Source organism: Urocitellus parryii, chromosome 5 (genome assembly GCF_045843805.1).
Source record: "Urocitellus parryii isolate mUroPar1 chromosome 5, mUroPar1.hap1, whole genome shotgun sequence".
NCBI classification, from domain to species: Eukaryota; Metazoa; Chordata; class Mammalia; order Rodentia; family Sciuridae; genus Urocitellus; species Urocitellus parryii.
The window spans coordinates 129,673,171-129,688,032 of NC_135535.1; the positions used below are offsets into that span (position 1 = coordinate 129,673,171).

At 40.6% G+C, this 14,862-nt stretch overlaps 1 protein-coding gene across 2 annotated transcripts in view; it reads left to right on the forward strand.

The window, feature by feature from the left end:
• The window catches only part of Wdfy4 (WDFY family member 4), a 253,096-nt gene that overhangs the window by 91,042 nt on the left and 147,192 nt on the right, over positions 1 to 14,862 (forward strand). For both annotated transcript variants that reach the window (XM_077798738.1, XM_077798739.1), the window contains 7 exons: positions 1,430 to 1,503; positions 3,330 to 3,491; positions 4,055 to 4,146; positions 6,170 to 6,269; positions 8,332 to 8,537; positions 9,288 to 9,457; positions 11,415 to 11,540. In XM_077798738.1, coding sequence (XP_077654864.1) covers positions 1,430 to 1,503; positions 3,330 to 3,491; positions 4,055 to 4,146; positions 6,170 to 6,269; positions 8,332 to 8,537; positions 9,288 to 9,457; positions 11,415 to 11,540 — 930 coding nt within the window. The remainder of the gene's footprint in view (positions 1 to 1,429; positions 1,504 to 3,329; positions 3,492 to 4,054; positions 4,147 to 6,169; positions 6,270 to 8,331; positions 8,538 to 9,287; positions 9,458 to 11,414; positions 11,541 to 14,862) is intronic.

Here is a 14,862-nt window from a genome sequence, read left to right on the forward strand (position 1 = left end):
CTTTTGCATTTCTCTTCAGTAAGAGGACAGAACCATGGGCACCTGCCTGACTTCAAAATATTGATTTTCAACCCTATGGGTCACCGTCTGCCTACAAGGACCCCAGTGCAGCAGCAAGAGAATAAGCTCCTGATCAGAAGGAGCAGGCTTTGAAACCAGTCTTTGTCAACCAGAGACTAAGGGTGACTTAGTGTCTTTGTACCTCACCTCATTTTCCTCTATAAATGAAGATGCAGGGGTTCCTCTTTATCTGCAGTTTTGCTTTAGATAGTTTCAATTACCCATAGTAAACCCAGGCCCAAAAATGTTAAATGAAAAATTCCATAAATAAAGAATTCATAAGTTTTACATAATTTTATTAATAGCATATTAGGATAATTATCTTATTTTACTATTATTTATTATTGTTAATCTATTATGCCTGATTTATAAATTAAACATTATATATATATATATTTCTGTACTCTCAGCAATTTCAGGCATCCATGGAATGTCTTGGAATGTATCTCCTTATGGGTAAAAGGCAACTGCTATAATGGTGTTTTAGGACTTTTATGGCATCTCTTGCCTTGAGCTAATGGTATCATTTGTAAGTGTGAGCTTTTTTTATGCTCTTGGATGTATTCTTAGAGCTCCATGTGTGAACCTTCTATATGCTGGGCCTAATACTGGAATTGTCAGCATTTAAAGATGAAAAATAGTGAAGCTCTCTAAAATGACGTCAAAATGAAATATAAAGGCACACCATCAATTCTTCCACAGAGGGAGAGTAATCAGCTCCATTTTTTTTTTGCTATGATTGAAGACAATCTGAATGATAAACCTCATCCTCAGAATCTCTGTGCATTTGACATATGTGTCACTCATAATTCTCTTGTGCAGTCTCTGGTTTGGACTTCAGATTTTATTGATGAGGGTGCTGAAGATAGTGTCGCATACAAAGTTCAGTGTGGCTTATTTCATATAGTGTAAAACCTTAAAGGCAATATCTGGCTTCTAATTTCACTGCTACCACTTGCTGGTGGTAAGTGGAACCTGTCACTCAGCTGGCCTGTCTTAATCTATTTTCTCATCTGTAAAGTGGGAACTCCATAATTTGCCTTGCAAAATTTAGTGTAGTTAAGATGCATCTAGTGTGTGGTCTCATTGGTTGTGGCCCATGACTGGGCAGATATAGGAGATAGATGTCCTTGGTTGCAATCTAAACTCACATGAAGCACCAGGCAGCATTAGAGAAGGGGAGGAGATGAATGCATTTTTAAGCTTTCCTCCAGTGGTAGGGAGGCATTTCCTACCTTCTAGGTACCAGGAGAGCTGTCTGATCATACAGCTAGTAATTCCAAGTGAAGAGACAACATGCCCAGCACCTGTCTGCAAACCCTCTATCACATGCTCTTTCATTGTAGCATGCATTTGTTTTGCCTTACAGCTCTGGATGAATACTGCAGACAACTTGGAACTTGCCCTCTTTTCTCATCTTGTGGAAATTCTTCAATCACCAAGGTATGCTGGTTTCTGGCAGTTTCAGAGTTAAAACTAACATCTTAATGTCAGGGCAGGATGGCTAGTGGGAGTACTAGAAGGCAGGATGACTAGATTCCTTCCCAGCGGATCATGCATGTAGAACAGATCTCTCTCCTCTGATAGGTCTCAGGAGAGGAAACTCTGGGGCCTCAGAAGCTTCTGTAGCCTCAGGGGCTAGCACCTAACCAGGGTTTAACAAGTGTGGCCAGCAAAGGAAGACACTTTCATTCCTCATTTTGCATCAGCCCATTCTCCCTCTAACTGACGTCTTCAAGTCAATTTTTGAATTAGGATTTTTTTGTTGTTGTTGCAAGTGGCAGAAATACAACCCAAACCAAAGGAGGAAGGAAGGGGGAAAAGAGCAAGGAGAGAAGGAAGGGGGAAAGAAAAGCAGTTGAAGAAGGAATTCATTGGCTTGTACAATAAAAAGGGTAGTTGGAACCTAGGCTGGGTGGAACCCCCATGATTTCATCTGATCTCTGTCTCCCACTCTGCCTATGCTTCCCTCTGAGCTGGCTTATTTCTGCAGGCCTTCTCTTTGGCAACCAGGTGGATGCTAGGCAGCTTCATAGAGCATATCTGGTCTCATTGGACCAACTTGGGTCCCATGGCCTGGCTCAGAGCACAGATGGGAAGGAGTTAGAGAAAAGGGGTTAGAAAGAAGTAGTTCCAAAATTAGAGTTAAAACTAGCATCTATCTGTCTACTGCTCACCAGGGCTTTGACCAGAATAAGGGAGAAGGGAGACAGCAAAGCCAGCTTATCAATCCCTCTACTTCCTCATGGCCAAACCACCTTAGTGACCATCAGCACCTTTAGTGTTTTTAATGCATTTTAAAACATCTTTTCTCTTGGACTCGTTATTATTGAATAACTATTATAAACCCACTACATTTCATACCCCATTCTTACTGTTGGAAAGTTAGAAAAGAATAAGACACAATTCTGTGGAGAAGGAATATGGAAAGACAGGCTGCTCCGGCAGTGAGTGGAAAAGAAGAGAAAGTAGCTAGAGCTAGGTGGAGGGATGCACATTATTCCTGTTCAGCCCGTTTGTGTCAATCACACAGAAATGGCATGCTCCTGACTACCCCTGTGTCTCAGGAATGTGGAGCTTGGCAGAATTTAGCATGTTAATACCAAAAAGAAAGTTTAAGAGGAAGAATCCACCAGAATTCACACCCCGCCCCCCATTTTTCATTTTCTGTAGCTATACCTGTTGTTTTCTTAGAATCAGCCATTTACCCTGAAAGCTATTTCTTTGGGGGAGTAGAATTTACTGGAAATGGGCTCTGTGATTATCCTAAGGAGGGGGATGTGGGTACTTGAATTCTGTCTTTCTTGCCTCTGACTCTCTGTGGCATGTTTATCTACTTTGTGGTTTGGGGTGGGCAGGAAGATCACACACCCAGACAGGCTGCGAAGGGCCCTGTGCTCCTGGTTGTTGGGAAGTGCTCCTCAGTCACATTTATGTCTGCTGTCTTTGTTCTGAGTTTTCTGAGGGTAGCATTAGTTTTCCCTGAGGCTTGGAATTTAAAAGTCAATAATTGGGGTTTGTCTTTGAAGGCGGTTTCCAGGGGTGGGAGTGTGCGGTAGGAGGATGGAAGGCACATGCCCCAGCAACTCTGGCACTTGGCAGACGCATATTGGATGGGTGTCTGACGGCATTTTGACAAGTTGCCAAGAGAGCATAGGAGTCAGAGGGCCATGGAACAAGCCTAGTTTGGAAAATCTTTTTAGCAGAAACACAGCAGATTTGGTTCATTACAGTAAAAGCTTTTATTGCCTCTCCCCTGGGCTCACCAGGGAAGGACTCAGGAATGCTGAAGTTGCTCACCAGGCACAGCTTATACCTCAGCTTGTCTTCCTGTTCAATGAGCCTCGCCTTGCCCCTTCCAAGATCCCCACCATCATTGCCATTCTGGACTGTCAGCTGAAGAGCCACTTCAGCATCTGCGATGTGCTCAGGTACCTGGCCAAGCTTCCCCGAGGTGATACTATTTCACAAGGGAATATAGACCCCTCTGTCTCATCATACTCAACTCAATCTCACTTGGAACCTTCTAGAGGTTTCTGTTTGAGGCTGAGAGTTAGGAGAAGAGGAGGGCTTTCTTGATTTAGGGTGAGAGGCAGGTGTCCTCAGCAGGGCTATCTGTCTTCTGCCCCCTGGTATTCAAATGCCCCTGCTCTGCTCAAGAATTTCCATAAGCACAGCCATCCTTAGCAGCTGATGGCCAATGTCTGCCTCCTGCAGAATTCCCAGAGGATGGTCCCCGCTGGTACCACACTCAGCCTTCTCTTTCCTGCTGCCTCTCTGATATATTGATCTAGAGGAGTCAGAGTTAACATCTCTGAAGAATCCCGACAAATTCTGGAAGTCTCTGGAAATATTGTATTGACCATAGAATATCACAATTCCCCTCAAACCCTCCCTCGGTCCTTGGGTGGATCACTTAGAAAACACTAATGTGAGATTAGGATACATGCACTGAGCCCCTGTTGAGCTTGTCCTTTTTCCCTGTTGCATAAAGGATTGGACTGTTTATCGTGTACACCCTCAAGCCTTCATCAGTGAACGAGAGGCAGATCTGCGTGGATGGAGCCCAGGAACTTTCCATGCCTGGTGAGAGGACCTTTCCCAGATGTCTTTGTCTGAAGGCAGCAGGATAACCTTCACAACGCCTCCAGAGGCACACATTGTGAGGTCATTTTTCAGAGGGAGGGGCTGAGGGAAAGGAAGGGGAAAGTATCTGCAGCTGGGCAGTGATTACAAAGCAGTGGCTCGGGAGGCCAGAGTTTAATGATTAGGACCACCAAATCAATTCCTATCTTCCTGCTTCAAACCCTGGAGTGGCATCTGAGGGCTTCAGGATAGTCAGGTCCCTATAGACCAAAACATGGGATCCTTGGTGCTCTGGCCTCCCTTCCTGGTTGAATCACCTCCAACCCCAGTGCCCTGATAAATCTCAACTCCAGTGCTTGCAGATCCCAGCATGTGCGGGTGTGGCCTCTGTCCTTGCTTTGGATATGCTTTTTTCCTCCAGAAATGCCATGTCCTGCCCACTCCTCCCTGCAACCTCCCCCAATGGATGAGCTGTCCCCCAGTCCCAGCAGGCCAGATTAAGTCACCCACCCTGTGCTTCAGAAACTCCATGGGGTTCTTGAAATGCACAAATTTGTTATTTCTTTCTTTGAGTCCCTCTCTCTCCCTAGATTCAGAACAGCAGCCCTATCTTGTTCCCTTTGCCAGGGTGATGTGTCAATTGCTTTGTCCCAGATCCTCTAGATCTGGGCTATCCCAGATTGGAGCCTCTAACCACATTTATCCATTAAAAAAAATTTGGGAGGGGGTATTGGGAATTGAACTCAGGGGCGCTTGACCACTAAGCCACATCCCCAGCCCTGTTTTGTATTTTATTTAGAGACAGGATCTCATGGAGTTGCTTAGCGCCTCACTTTTGCCGAGTCTGGCTTTAAACTCATGATTCTGCTGCCTCAGTCTCCTAAAATTCTGGGATTATAGGCATGTGCCACTGCATCTGGCCCATTTAAATTTAATTTTAAATCAATTAGATTAAATGCAATTAAAAGCTCAGTTCCTCACTCTAGCCACATTTCAAGTATTCAGTCACCACACAAGGTCAGTGGTCACTCTATTGGCCAGGGAAAATATCAGACAGTTTAATCGTTGTAAAAGATTCTCTAGGACATCTTTACTCAATTTAGATAAATTATATTACCTTTTATCCTTAGAATAAGCCTCAAAAATGGGAACTATATTCCCATTTTGCAGAGGAAGAAGCTGAGGTCTAATGAGATTAGGAACTTAATCAGAGATTAAGTTCTGATTAATCTATTTTGGATAGATTAATCTCTATTTTGGATGGATCCAAATAGACATCTGATTCTGCTCCTCCAAGCTGTTTCATCATTCCTGTCTCTGTGCATGGTTGTAGTATAATAAGTTATTGGCAGGTAGGGAATGAAGGAATAGATAATGGGCCAAGAGTGGGCTTACTTGTTTCAATTCCCTTTTTCTATGAACTTCATTCTGAAACTTGAATCAAGCACATTAAATATTGTTTACCTGTTCTTTGGATTAACAATAGTGACACTTGAGAAGTCAAGTTACTTCTTTCACTGAATCTATGTACCTCTGCTATGGTTCATTTTCTAGTTTTAGTATAACATAGAAGTGCAAAGAAATAGCCTGGAAGTGAATCGAAAGCAGAAATCAAGGGAACAAAGATCATAGTCTTGACCATTTCATTCCCAGTGACTCCCACAATACCAGCACATAGTAGGAGCTCAAGAAATGTTGTAGCTTATGATACACCAAAAAACAGTTCTACTGAAAGATAAATATTATCTTATCATTTTTAGAATTTTTTTTTCTTTTGAGAATAGGTAGCATTAAAGATATCTCTAGTTAAAGGGAACTCTAGGAACATTTCCTGAAATTCTTTATAAGCATTACATTTAAGTTTAGATTGAATGCCAAAATTTTGAGTCCCATCCGTGCACCAGTTCCTGGGTAAACTAAGCATTTGATGAATATGATTGCTTGCTGCAGCAAATATTATGTCTCTTTACATCCGTTTTCTCTCAAATCTGAATTCTCTCTTTTTTTTTTTTTTTTTTTGTAGCTGGAAGCCAAACATCTGGAAAGACAATCTGGCTCCGAAACCAGTTGCTGGAGATGCTGCTCAGTGTAATATCTTCCCCCCAACTTCATCTGTCCTCTGAGTAAGTAGCTCCAGGAAGAGCAATTTGGCAGAAGGTTGCCTCATACAGGGTGCAGTATTAAAACCTTTTCTTAATGAAAAGTTTAGCATCTCTGAGTCTGTTTTCTGCTATGTGTTTTCTGCACTAGTCAGAAAGAAAATTATATTCTCTCCACCCAATAAACCAGACCTTGCCCTGAGATATTCTGATGCAAATGTTCAATGGGCATGAGTAACTAGAAACAGATTTGGTATAATTTCAATAAACTCCTTTTGTCACCATTGCTATCATGTAATTGTTATTGTTTTGGCAGTTGTGACAATTGCCGACTTTGATGTCCTGTACTTGGCAGACAACAGAATGGAGAAATGGTTAGCCTAAATAACATCTATCAAGGAAAAAGCTTGCCAGATTCTTCTGCTATTTACTGTTAGTTGCTTTAGTTATTTTTCCAACTTGGAAAAAAGAAGTATCTGCCTTCAATTAACTTTCAAAATAATGTGTAATGATAAAGCTGATTCCATTAACTCTCCCCATTGCTGGCCTGCAACCCCGGAGTCGTTCGTGCAACACCTATTTGTTAAGTTCCTGCTGTATGCATGACACTCTTCTTGGCTCCCAGGATGCAACATTGAGCAAGTGTGCCCAGTTCCTTGCTCTTCCTCTTTACAGTTTAGTGAGTATGTGTATTTGGGGTTGGAGGTGGAGACATACCCATCTGTAAAACAACCTTGCAAATAGTGGTTAAAAATTTACCAGCTTTTACATTCTAAAATCAAAACATGATAAAATTGGAAGATGCCTTGGAGAGGAGCTAGTTGGCTCTTTCCTTTTCCATCTTTTTGAAAGGAGATGTCGTATAGCACTTGAGCACCTGGACTTTGGCATCTGGACCTTCTGAGTTGGAATCACAGGGGAGGTTTCATAAGGCCTGTGTGCCTTTCTCTGCTCATCTGTATGAGAATAAAAATAGATGGGTATCCCTGAGAACAGTACATGAGATACTGTAAGTACTCTACAAGCTAACTGTTACCATCACCACCACCATCAACAATACTATCATCCTCACCATCATGATATTCATCTCTATTGCCTTCATTACCACCACTACCATCATCATCATCACTGATTAAAATGACCAGAGCACACATCAAGTGCTCTGCCAAAGTCATCCAGTTAGTAAACAACAGGGGCAGACACTTTCTTCACTCCTAGTCCAGTGCTCACTCCAGTGCATACCAGCCACACCCTCACAAGGCCTCCTCTAGCAACTCCTGGTGAGAACACAGCCCAGCTTCTGGGTCCCAGAAGGCCAGTTCTTTGCGGAGTCAATCATCCTTGCTGGAATGACCACTCATTCCTGCAATTTTGTTCCTTCTTGTTCCCCCCAGCAAGTCAACATTCTCCAGACTCATCATTTCAAAATTATTTTTTTTTTAAATTTTAATATTAATTTTTTAGTTTTCGGCAGACACAACATCTTTGTTTGTATGTGGTGCTGAGGATCGAACCCGGGCCGCACCCATGCCAGGCAAGCGCGCTACCGCTTGAGCCACATCCCCAGCCCTCAAAATTAATTTTTTAAAATGATGGGTCATCATGCTTTTTTGGGGGCCTAAATTGGTAAAGATGTATAAATATTGGACTTTTCCATTTAGATGAGTTTTGACAGGTGTCTTTTAAAAAGAAGGTAAATAAACATTATGTTTTTTACATGACTATATTGATGGTAATTAAATGAGGTGGATGGCTATTTCTATACTGTGTAAGTAGTGAAGTAAGAATATTAAGGGAGCATGCATCTATTGATACGTAGTTACCAATTGCTTTAAACAGAGTTGAATGAATTAGGTCACAGCCATTAGTAGACAAATTCATCAACAGTGCAACAATCTTGCCAGCATTTTATTTTACATTCTTTTAAAATGTAATATGCACTTCATCAAGTAATAGTCGAACACTAACCTTTAACTTACCTTTCCTCAAGGACTCATGAGGCTGGACTTCATTTCTCTTTTCTGATCATGTCATTTGCTTGTGAACTGAAAGGTTGTATTTACTGACCTCCATGCCCCACCCCCAGGTCAAAAGAAGAGATGTTTCTGAACCTGGGACCCGACTGGTTCCTGCTGCTCCTGCAGGGCCACCTGCATGCCAGTACTACTGTGCTGGCATTGAAGCTGCTGCTACACTTTTTGTCAAACCCCTCCCTCCGTGGGCGATTCAAAGATGGCCTTCCTGTAGGATCCTGGGTGGAACGAAGCACCGAGGGCATGAACATTGTGATGGGTGAGCATATGGCTGTCTCCAGCAAGAGGGCCATCTCATCCTGGCGTGTGAGTGAGGACCATGCCGGCCCTTCTCCAGTTGGGATCTTTGCAGCTCCATGCACTTGATCAGCCCCAGCCTCTTGCTCTTTCTTGCAGGATCCCTCCACAGCCTCATCGCTCTTCAGTCTCTGGTGGCTGTTTTCCTTTTCTTAAAGTCTCCTACTCTGTTTACTCACTGGGCACTTCACATACTGCTTCCTCGCCACTTCTAGCAGATGTGGATTTAAATGCCACTTCCTCCAGGAGAAGAAGGGTCTCACCTGAATTGGCACCTCTGTTAATTCTCTCTGCTCCTATTATTTTCCTCTATAGTGCGATTTCTATTCTGAAGCATAGATTAATTTAGGTATTCAATTGCTTAATGTCTGCAGGGCCCGCTACACTGTAAGCTTCATGAATGTCTGTAATCCTTTGTACTTTTGAGTAATATATCCTTGTTGCTTTATATGAAGTTCCTTGTTGCTTCCTACACAGTTGGCATCTATTTTCTGTCTTGAAATGAGTGAATGAATGAATGAATGAGCATGTCAACAACAGGAAAAGGAATTATCATTGAGCACTTTCTTGTGCTCATCTATGCTAACATATATTTTAGCAAGTGTTTCTATGGTATGGTGGGCTGCCGGGGCTCCCTTATATGTCTACTCCCACCATGACCAGAGCAGTTGTTCTCAACCTGGATTTTGTGCTTTTTCTCCTGGATCAATAGACAACCTGAAGAGCCATCCTTCTGTACCTGACCAGAGCCCCCGTCTGCTTCCTGGGTTCCGTGTCTTGACTGCCTTTCTGGCCCTGCATGTTCATATTCCTGAAGTCTACCTCATTGTGTCCACCTTCTTCCTACAGACGTCACTTACAGAGCTGATGGACTGTCCAAAAGTAGGTTCTTCGATCACCCCTGGGAAGAGGGACACACTTTGTTTTCTGATCCCATGTGATTAAGGCAATTCCCTAAGACTCTCTATGCTTGCCTCCCTCCAATTCTACTAACTAGAACTGTGTTTGATCTCTTTCCTTCTATAGCAATCCCATACACCTGGACAGCTTTCAAATACCTAACCATCAGCCCTGTGACTTCCTCAGCCTCTGCCTTCCATCACCTCCACCCCCTCAGCAAATATGAATGACATCAGGCTCTTTTTAAAAGATTTTCTCTTTCCAGACATAGGGAAGTTACTTGATAATAGAGTGTCCATGTCTCAGCAACCCATCTCTATCACCTACTTAGTGATGACCTCTTCATCAATTCACCAACTTTTCTCCATGGTTACTGGGAGAGGTTTCCCAAGGCTGCTTTTGGCTTCCTTTAACTTCCCTGGTCTACTCATTTCGTACTTTACTTTTCTTATCCATCCTTTCAGTTTCTTCTTTTCTAATGATTCTCTCCTGACAGACTATAGGTATGTTAAATTATCAACCTTTAGCAACTGTTACCCTATTTAACACTTTCCTGTTTCTCCTTGGCCAAGTTTTTCCAAAGAGGAGTTCGCACCCACTGTGCACACCATCTCACCATTCATACTCTCACTTGTTCACACCAAGTCCAGGTATTACTTGGATTCCATTCCTATAAGACCAAGTTTGAGCTCTAGAGCTAGCATCTTGGGTTACCTAGCTTGTCTCTCCAACCTAACTCCAACTTACCTTTCTTCATGATGTGACTGTATTGGATCATCACCCCATTAAGACCAGATGCTTTGTGCTCACCTGACCTGTGTGACCTTACTGATTCTTTTCTCCCTCATCACTTGCCTGGTGGGAGTGTCCTCCCCCAGAACTCAGCTCTGGTGTTACCTTCTACATAGAACCCCAGGCATTTCCTCAGATGGCATCAAATACAGGTACCTCTTAGACACAGCTCCAGAAGGAGAGATCCCACCATTGTTTTTAAACTCAGCTTTCTAGGCACCTGACAAATATCAGATTTGGAAATTGTTTCTTGATCTTAAGTAGAATTAACTGAGCTGAATTAGGGAAAGGACATGGCTTGGCAGAGAAAGTTAAAAATTCACTTCTCTTGCATATCCTTATATTTGACAAGATTTAAATCTTTGATATACACTAATAAGGTAGCTCACACTTCAAGATAAAGTTCTGAATATAATTATGCTAAGTTTAGAAAGACCTGAATTTTTATTTCTCTAACAGTGTACTATAGGAAGCAAACATCTACTATGTGTCAGGAAATATGATAGATGCTTTACATATTTTATTTTGCTTGATATTTAAACAATCCCATGGGGTAGATAATGTGATTTTCCATTTCATAGAGAAGAAAACTTAACTGCCAAGAGGCCAAATAGATTTCCTGAGCTATTAAAAAGGAAAAGGCAGGGCCTCTTGATTCTAAACTCTAAACTGTTTCCTCTATACTGTACTTTCCCCTGAATCTTTGAATTCATCCAATGCTTATATAATTTAATTTACTAAAAGGTATTAAAATTAATTAAGACATTGAGCACTTATGAAGTCAAACCATAAGAACTAAGCTTTTGAAGAAACTTTATTTACTTATTTATTATTTATTTATTGGTGCTGGGGATGGAACCCAGCACTTCGCATGTGCTAAACAAGTGTTCTACCGTCGAGCTACACCCCAGCCCAAAAGAACTAAATTGCCACAAGTTGCTAGTGGGTCTTCAGTACCTTCTTGGGGGTGTGTTTCTCTTATGACCATCAACCGAGCTGGAATTTTCCATACGGGCTAACCACTAAGGCTGCTACTATGCTGTTTTGCTTTTTCCCTTGGGACTTCCTGGGAAAGGCTAGCACTGGCTGCAAAGCTGGTACTGTTGGTTTCCACAAGTCTCCTTATGGCCTTTGCTTTCTTCTTAAGGACAGCCTAGATGCCATGCTTCATTGGCTCCTGCAGAATCACCACCAGCAAGAAGTCCTCCGGGATGGACTGTGCACAGAAGGGGCCCTGCTGCTCCTAGAAATGCTGAAAGCCACCATGAGTCAGGTGAGATTCATTATCTACTCCAGAGGTTCTGTTGGGAAGGCAAGTTTGGAAAGTTCATCTTGACTCTTCTCAGCAGCTTCCCAGAAATGCTGATGTCTTAGTCCATTCTTTGTTGCTATAATAAAATGCCAGATACCAGATAATTTATAATAAACAGAGATATTTAGCTCACAGTTTTGGAGGCTGTGAAGCCCAAGAGCATAGCATTGGTATCTTCTTGGCATCTTGTGAGGGCTTTCTTGCTATATCATAACATGGTGGAGGGCATCATATGGTAAGACAGAGAAAGTGTGCTAGCTCTGGGCTCTCTTCCTCTTCTTATAAAGTCACTAATGCCATAATGTAGGCCCTACCCTTATGACCTCATTTAATTCTAATGACTTCCCAAAGGCCTCACTTCCAAATACCATTAGCATAGGAATTTAAGGACTAAGTTTCCAACACAAACTTCCAGAGGTCATATTAAAACCATAGCATCTGGTAATAAGCAAGATAAAATAGAAAAGGTAAGTTAGATTGCCAAGACACACTTATTTCTCATTTATTTAAACATTTGGTTTTCTTCCCTGGGAGATTTACTGCCTTTAGTCAAAGGAAAGATCTCTGAAGTGGAAGAGGGGCCTCTCCTTCCAAGTAACTCACCCCTACCAGGACAGTTGGAGTGACCAAGAATGACCTGTGAGGTAAAGACCTGTCTTAGAAAAGGCAGTGGCTACCAGCTATAGACATTGCAGAGGCTTCTGGAGTAGGTAGCCTTTGATTTGGAGATACACTAGACATGGGTGTTTGGTGTTAATTTAGACCTGGAAGCAAGTGTGAGGAGAGAAGAACATGTGGCCGGTGAACAGGAGGAATTAGTAGTCACATCAGTGTGATCTTGCATGAAAGGTTCAACTTGTTCTGTAGACATCAAGGGCACAATTGGGTGCTTGATTGTGTGAAGAAACTTCATCGATTTTTGTAAAATGATACACAATTATCTTCTTTAACATTTAAACAAAATAGAAAAGCAGAAAATAAAAATCACCTGACATATACCAGATATGACCTCTATGAACTTCAGTGGATCATCCCTCTGGACATTTCTTAAAGGTCACATCCTATCCTTATAGAGGATGAGATCACAAAAATTCTTTCTGCCTTTCTTCCATCCACATTTTTGTGAACATATTTCCATCTCAATAAAGTGGGAAAACGTAAGAATCACCTCTATTTATAATAAAAATTTATGTTAATTTTCAAAGTGCTTGTTATAAAAAAACCTATAAAGGACTTTTTTGAAAAATCATCTTTTCTTTCTTGTTTGATGGCCTCCTGGAGTGCAGGATAGTGAGTCAAAGAGCATTTCATGCATTTTCTATTGGATGCACTTCTCAGAAAGATTGCACATATATATGTATTCCACCATTTAATATACATCTCAATATCTTGTAGAGAAGTACTTGGGCCCAGCCTCATAGTCTCAACAATATGGGCAAATGGATGATAGTTTCATAGTTAGGTTCTTTTTGCATTTATTTTTATTAAATTTAAAACCATTTTATAAGTTTATTAACATTATGTATTTCCATGTAAATTGCTGGTTTATTCTTTCATCTTTTGCCAACTTCTCTTTCTTTCTCCTTCTCTCTTGCCCTGTCTGTGGTTATGCTGAGACAGTCTAGATCACATTTTGTACTTCTTGTAAATAGAAATTTTTTAAAAAGGTCTTTTAGCATGTAATTAGATGATTTATGCTTTTTTCTTTTAACCAGTTACCTATGATGAATTACATCAATAGAATTCTTTGAATTCTCATTAAATTACTCTTGTTTTTTTAATTGTACTTCCTTATTCTGTTTTTGCAAATGTATATTGATGATTCTGTATGCATATTTATAAATGATATTAGGCTGATGATTTCTTTTTGTTTTATCTTTGTGAAGTTTTGATATCAATATTATGCTAGTTTTATATTAAGAATTTGTTTCTTTTGTATTCAAGTAGATGTTTAATCTATAATTCATATATTATTTAAATGCTTCTGTGAAACTGACTGTATCTGAATTTTTTCCCTGATTATTGATTTGTTTAGTCTTTTAAATGTTTTCTTAACCTAATTTAGTTAATTGATCTTTAAAAATAACTACCCATTTATTCAGTTTGTACAAGTGGTATTGTGTTGCTTTCCATTGCTATAACAAACAAGTACCTGAAGTGAGAAAATGGGTTCATTTTGCCTCACAGTTTTAAAGGTTTCAGTTTAGTTGGCCTCATTGCTTTGGGCCTGGGTGGCACATCATGGCAAGTGTGTGTGATGGAGCAAAACTGCCTAATCTATTGCCAAGCTGGGTCAAAGGGGAAGCGGAAGAGCACAAGTCCCACAATTCCCTTTGAGTTCATACCCCTCATGACCTAAAGACCTCCCGCTAGTCCTCTACCTCTTCAAGTCTCCACCCATCTCCAAATAGCACCAAACTGGAAACCAAGCTTTTGACACACATGGGTTCTTGGAGGACATTCAGGGTCCAAACTGTAGCAGGTCTCTTATAACACAGTTTTCTATGTGTTATTTCTCTCTTCTTATTCTTAGTTTGAGGGCTCCTCCTACTTTATCTTTACCACACCCTTCCTGTTCAGGAGCTGGTCTTATGGGTTTAAAGAACTAGATTTTGTACATCTTTATCAGTCTCCTGATTTTTTAAATTTAAATTTCTAAGATTTTTATATTTGGCCTTTCCAGTTTTATTGTTTTCTAAAACTCCTTTGATGACTATTTTCTAATGTGCATGTGGTTAAGCTTTTTTTTTTTTCATTTTAATCTATCCTAGTCTTATTTTTGTCCTGGTTATATAATAAGATATGTACTTTTTTCATCTTTGAGAAATGTATTCATTCTATTGTAGGCCTAATGTACGATTAATTTGGGGGTTCCTTAAAATGTCTATTTTCTATTTATAAGATAAGGAATCTGTCACATACATAATCAGTTAATGTCATGAAAAATAAAACAATCAAAATTTGTTGCATAAGCTATTCAAAACAAGAAAAATGTGTAATATGCTAAGAGTAGTAAAAATGTAAGACCAAAAATTCACATCATAGCAGTAAGTATAAAAAATTAAGCTCATATATTAAAGATGTGATTTTTAGACTAGATAAAAAACAAGACCCAGCCTTCTTATATGTGTTGGAATGACAAACATATGCAATGAGAATGATGCTACTCATGGATTCAGTACAATGAAGATACCTGTCGTGAAAATATCTTTTACCAAGAACAGCAGACAAGTATCTAAATATAAAAGGCAAAAACTAGAAGGAGAAGAGAAAAAGACTAGAA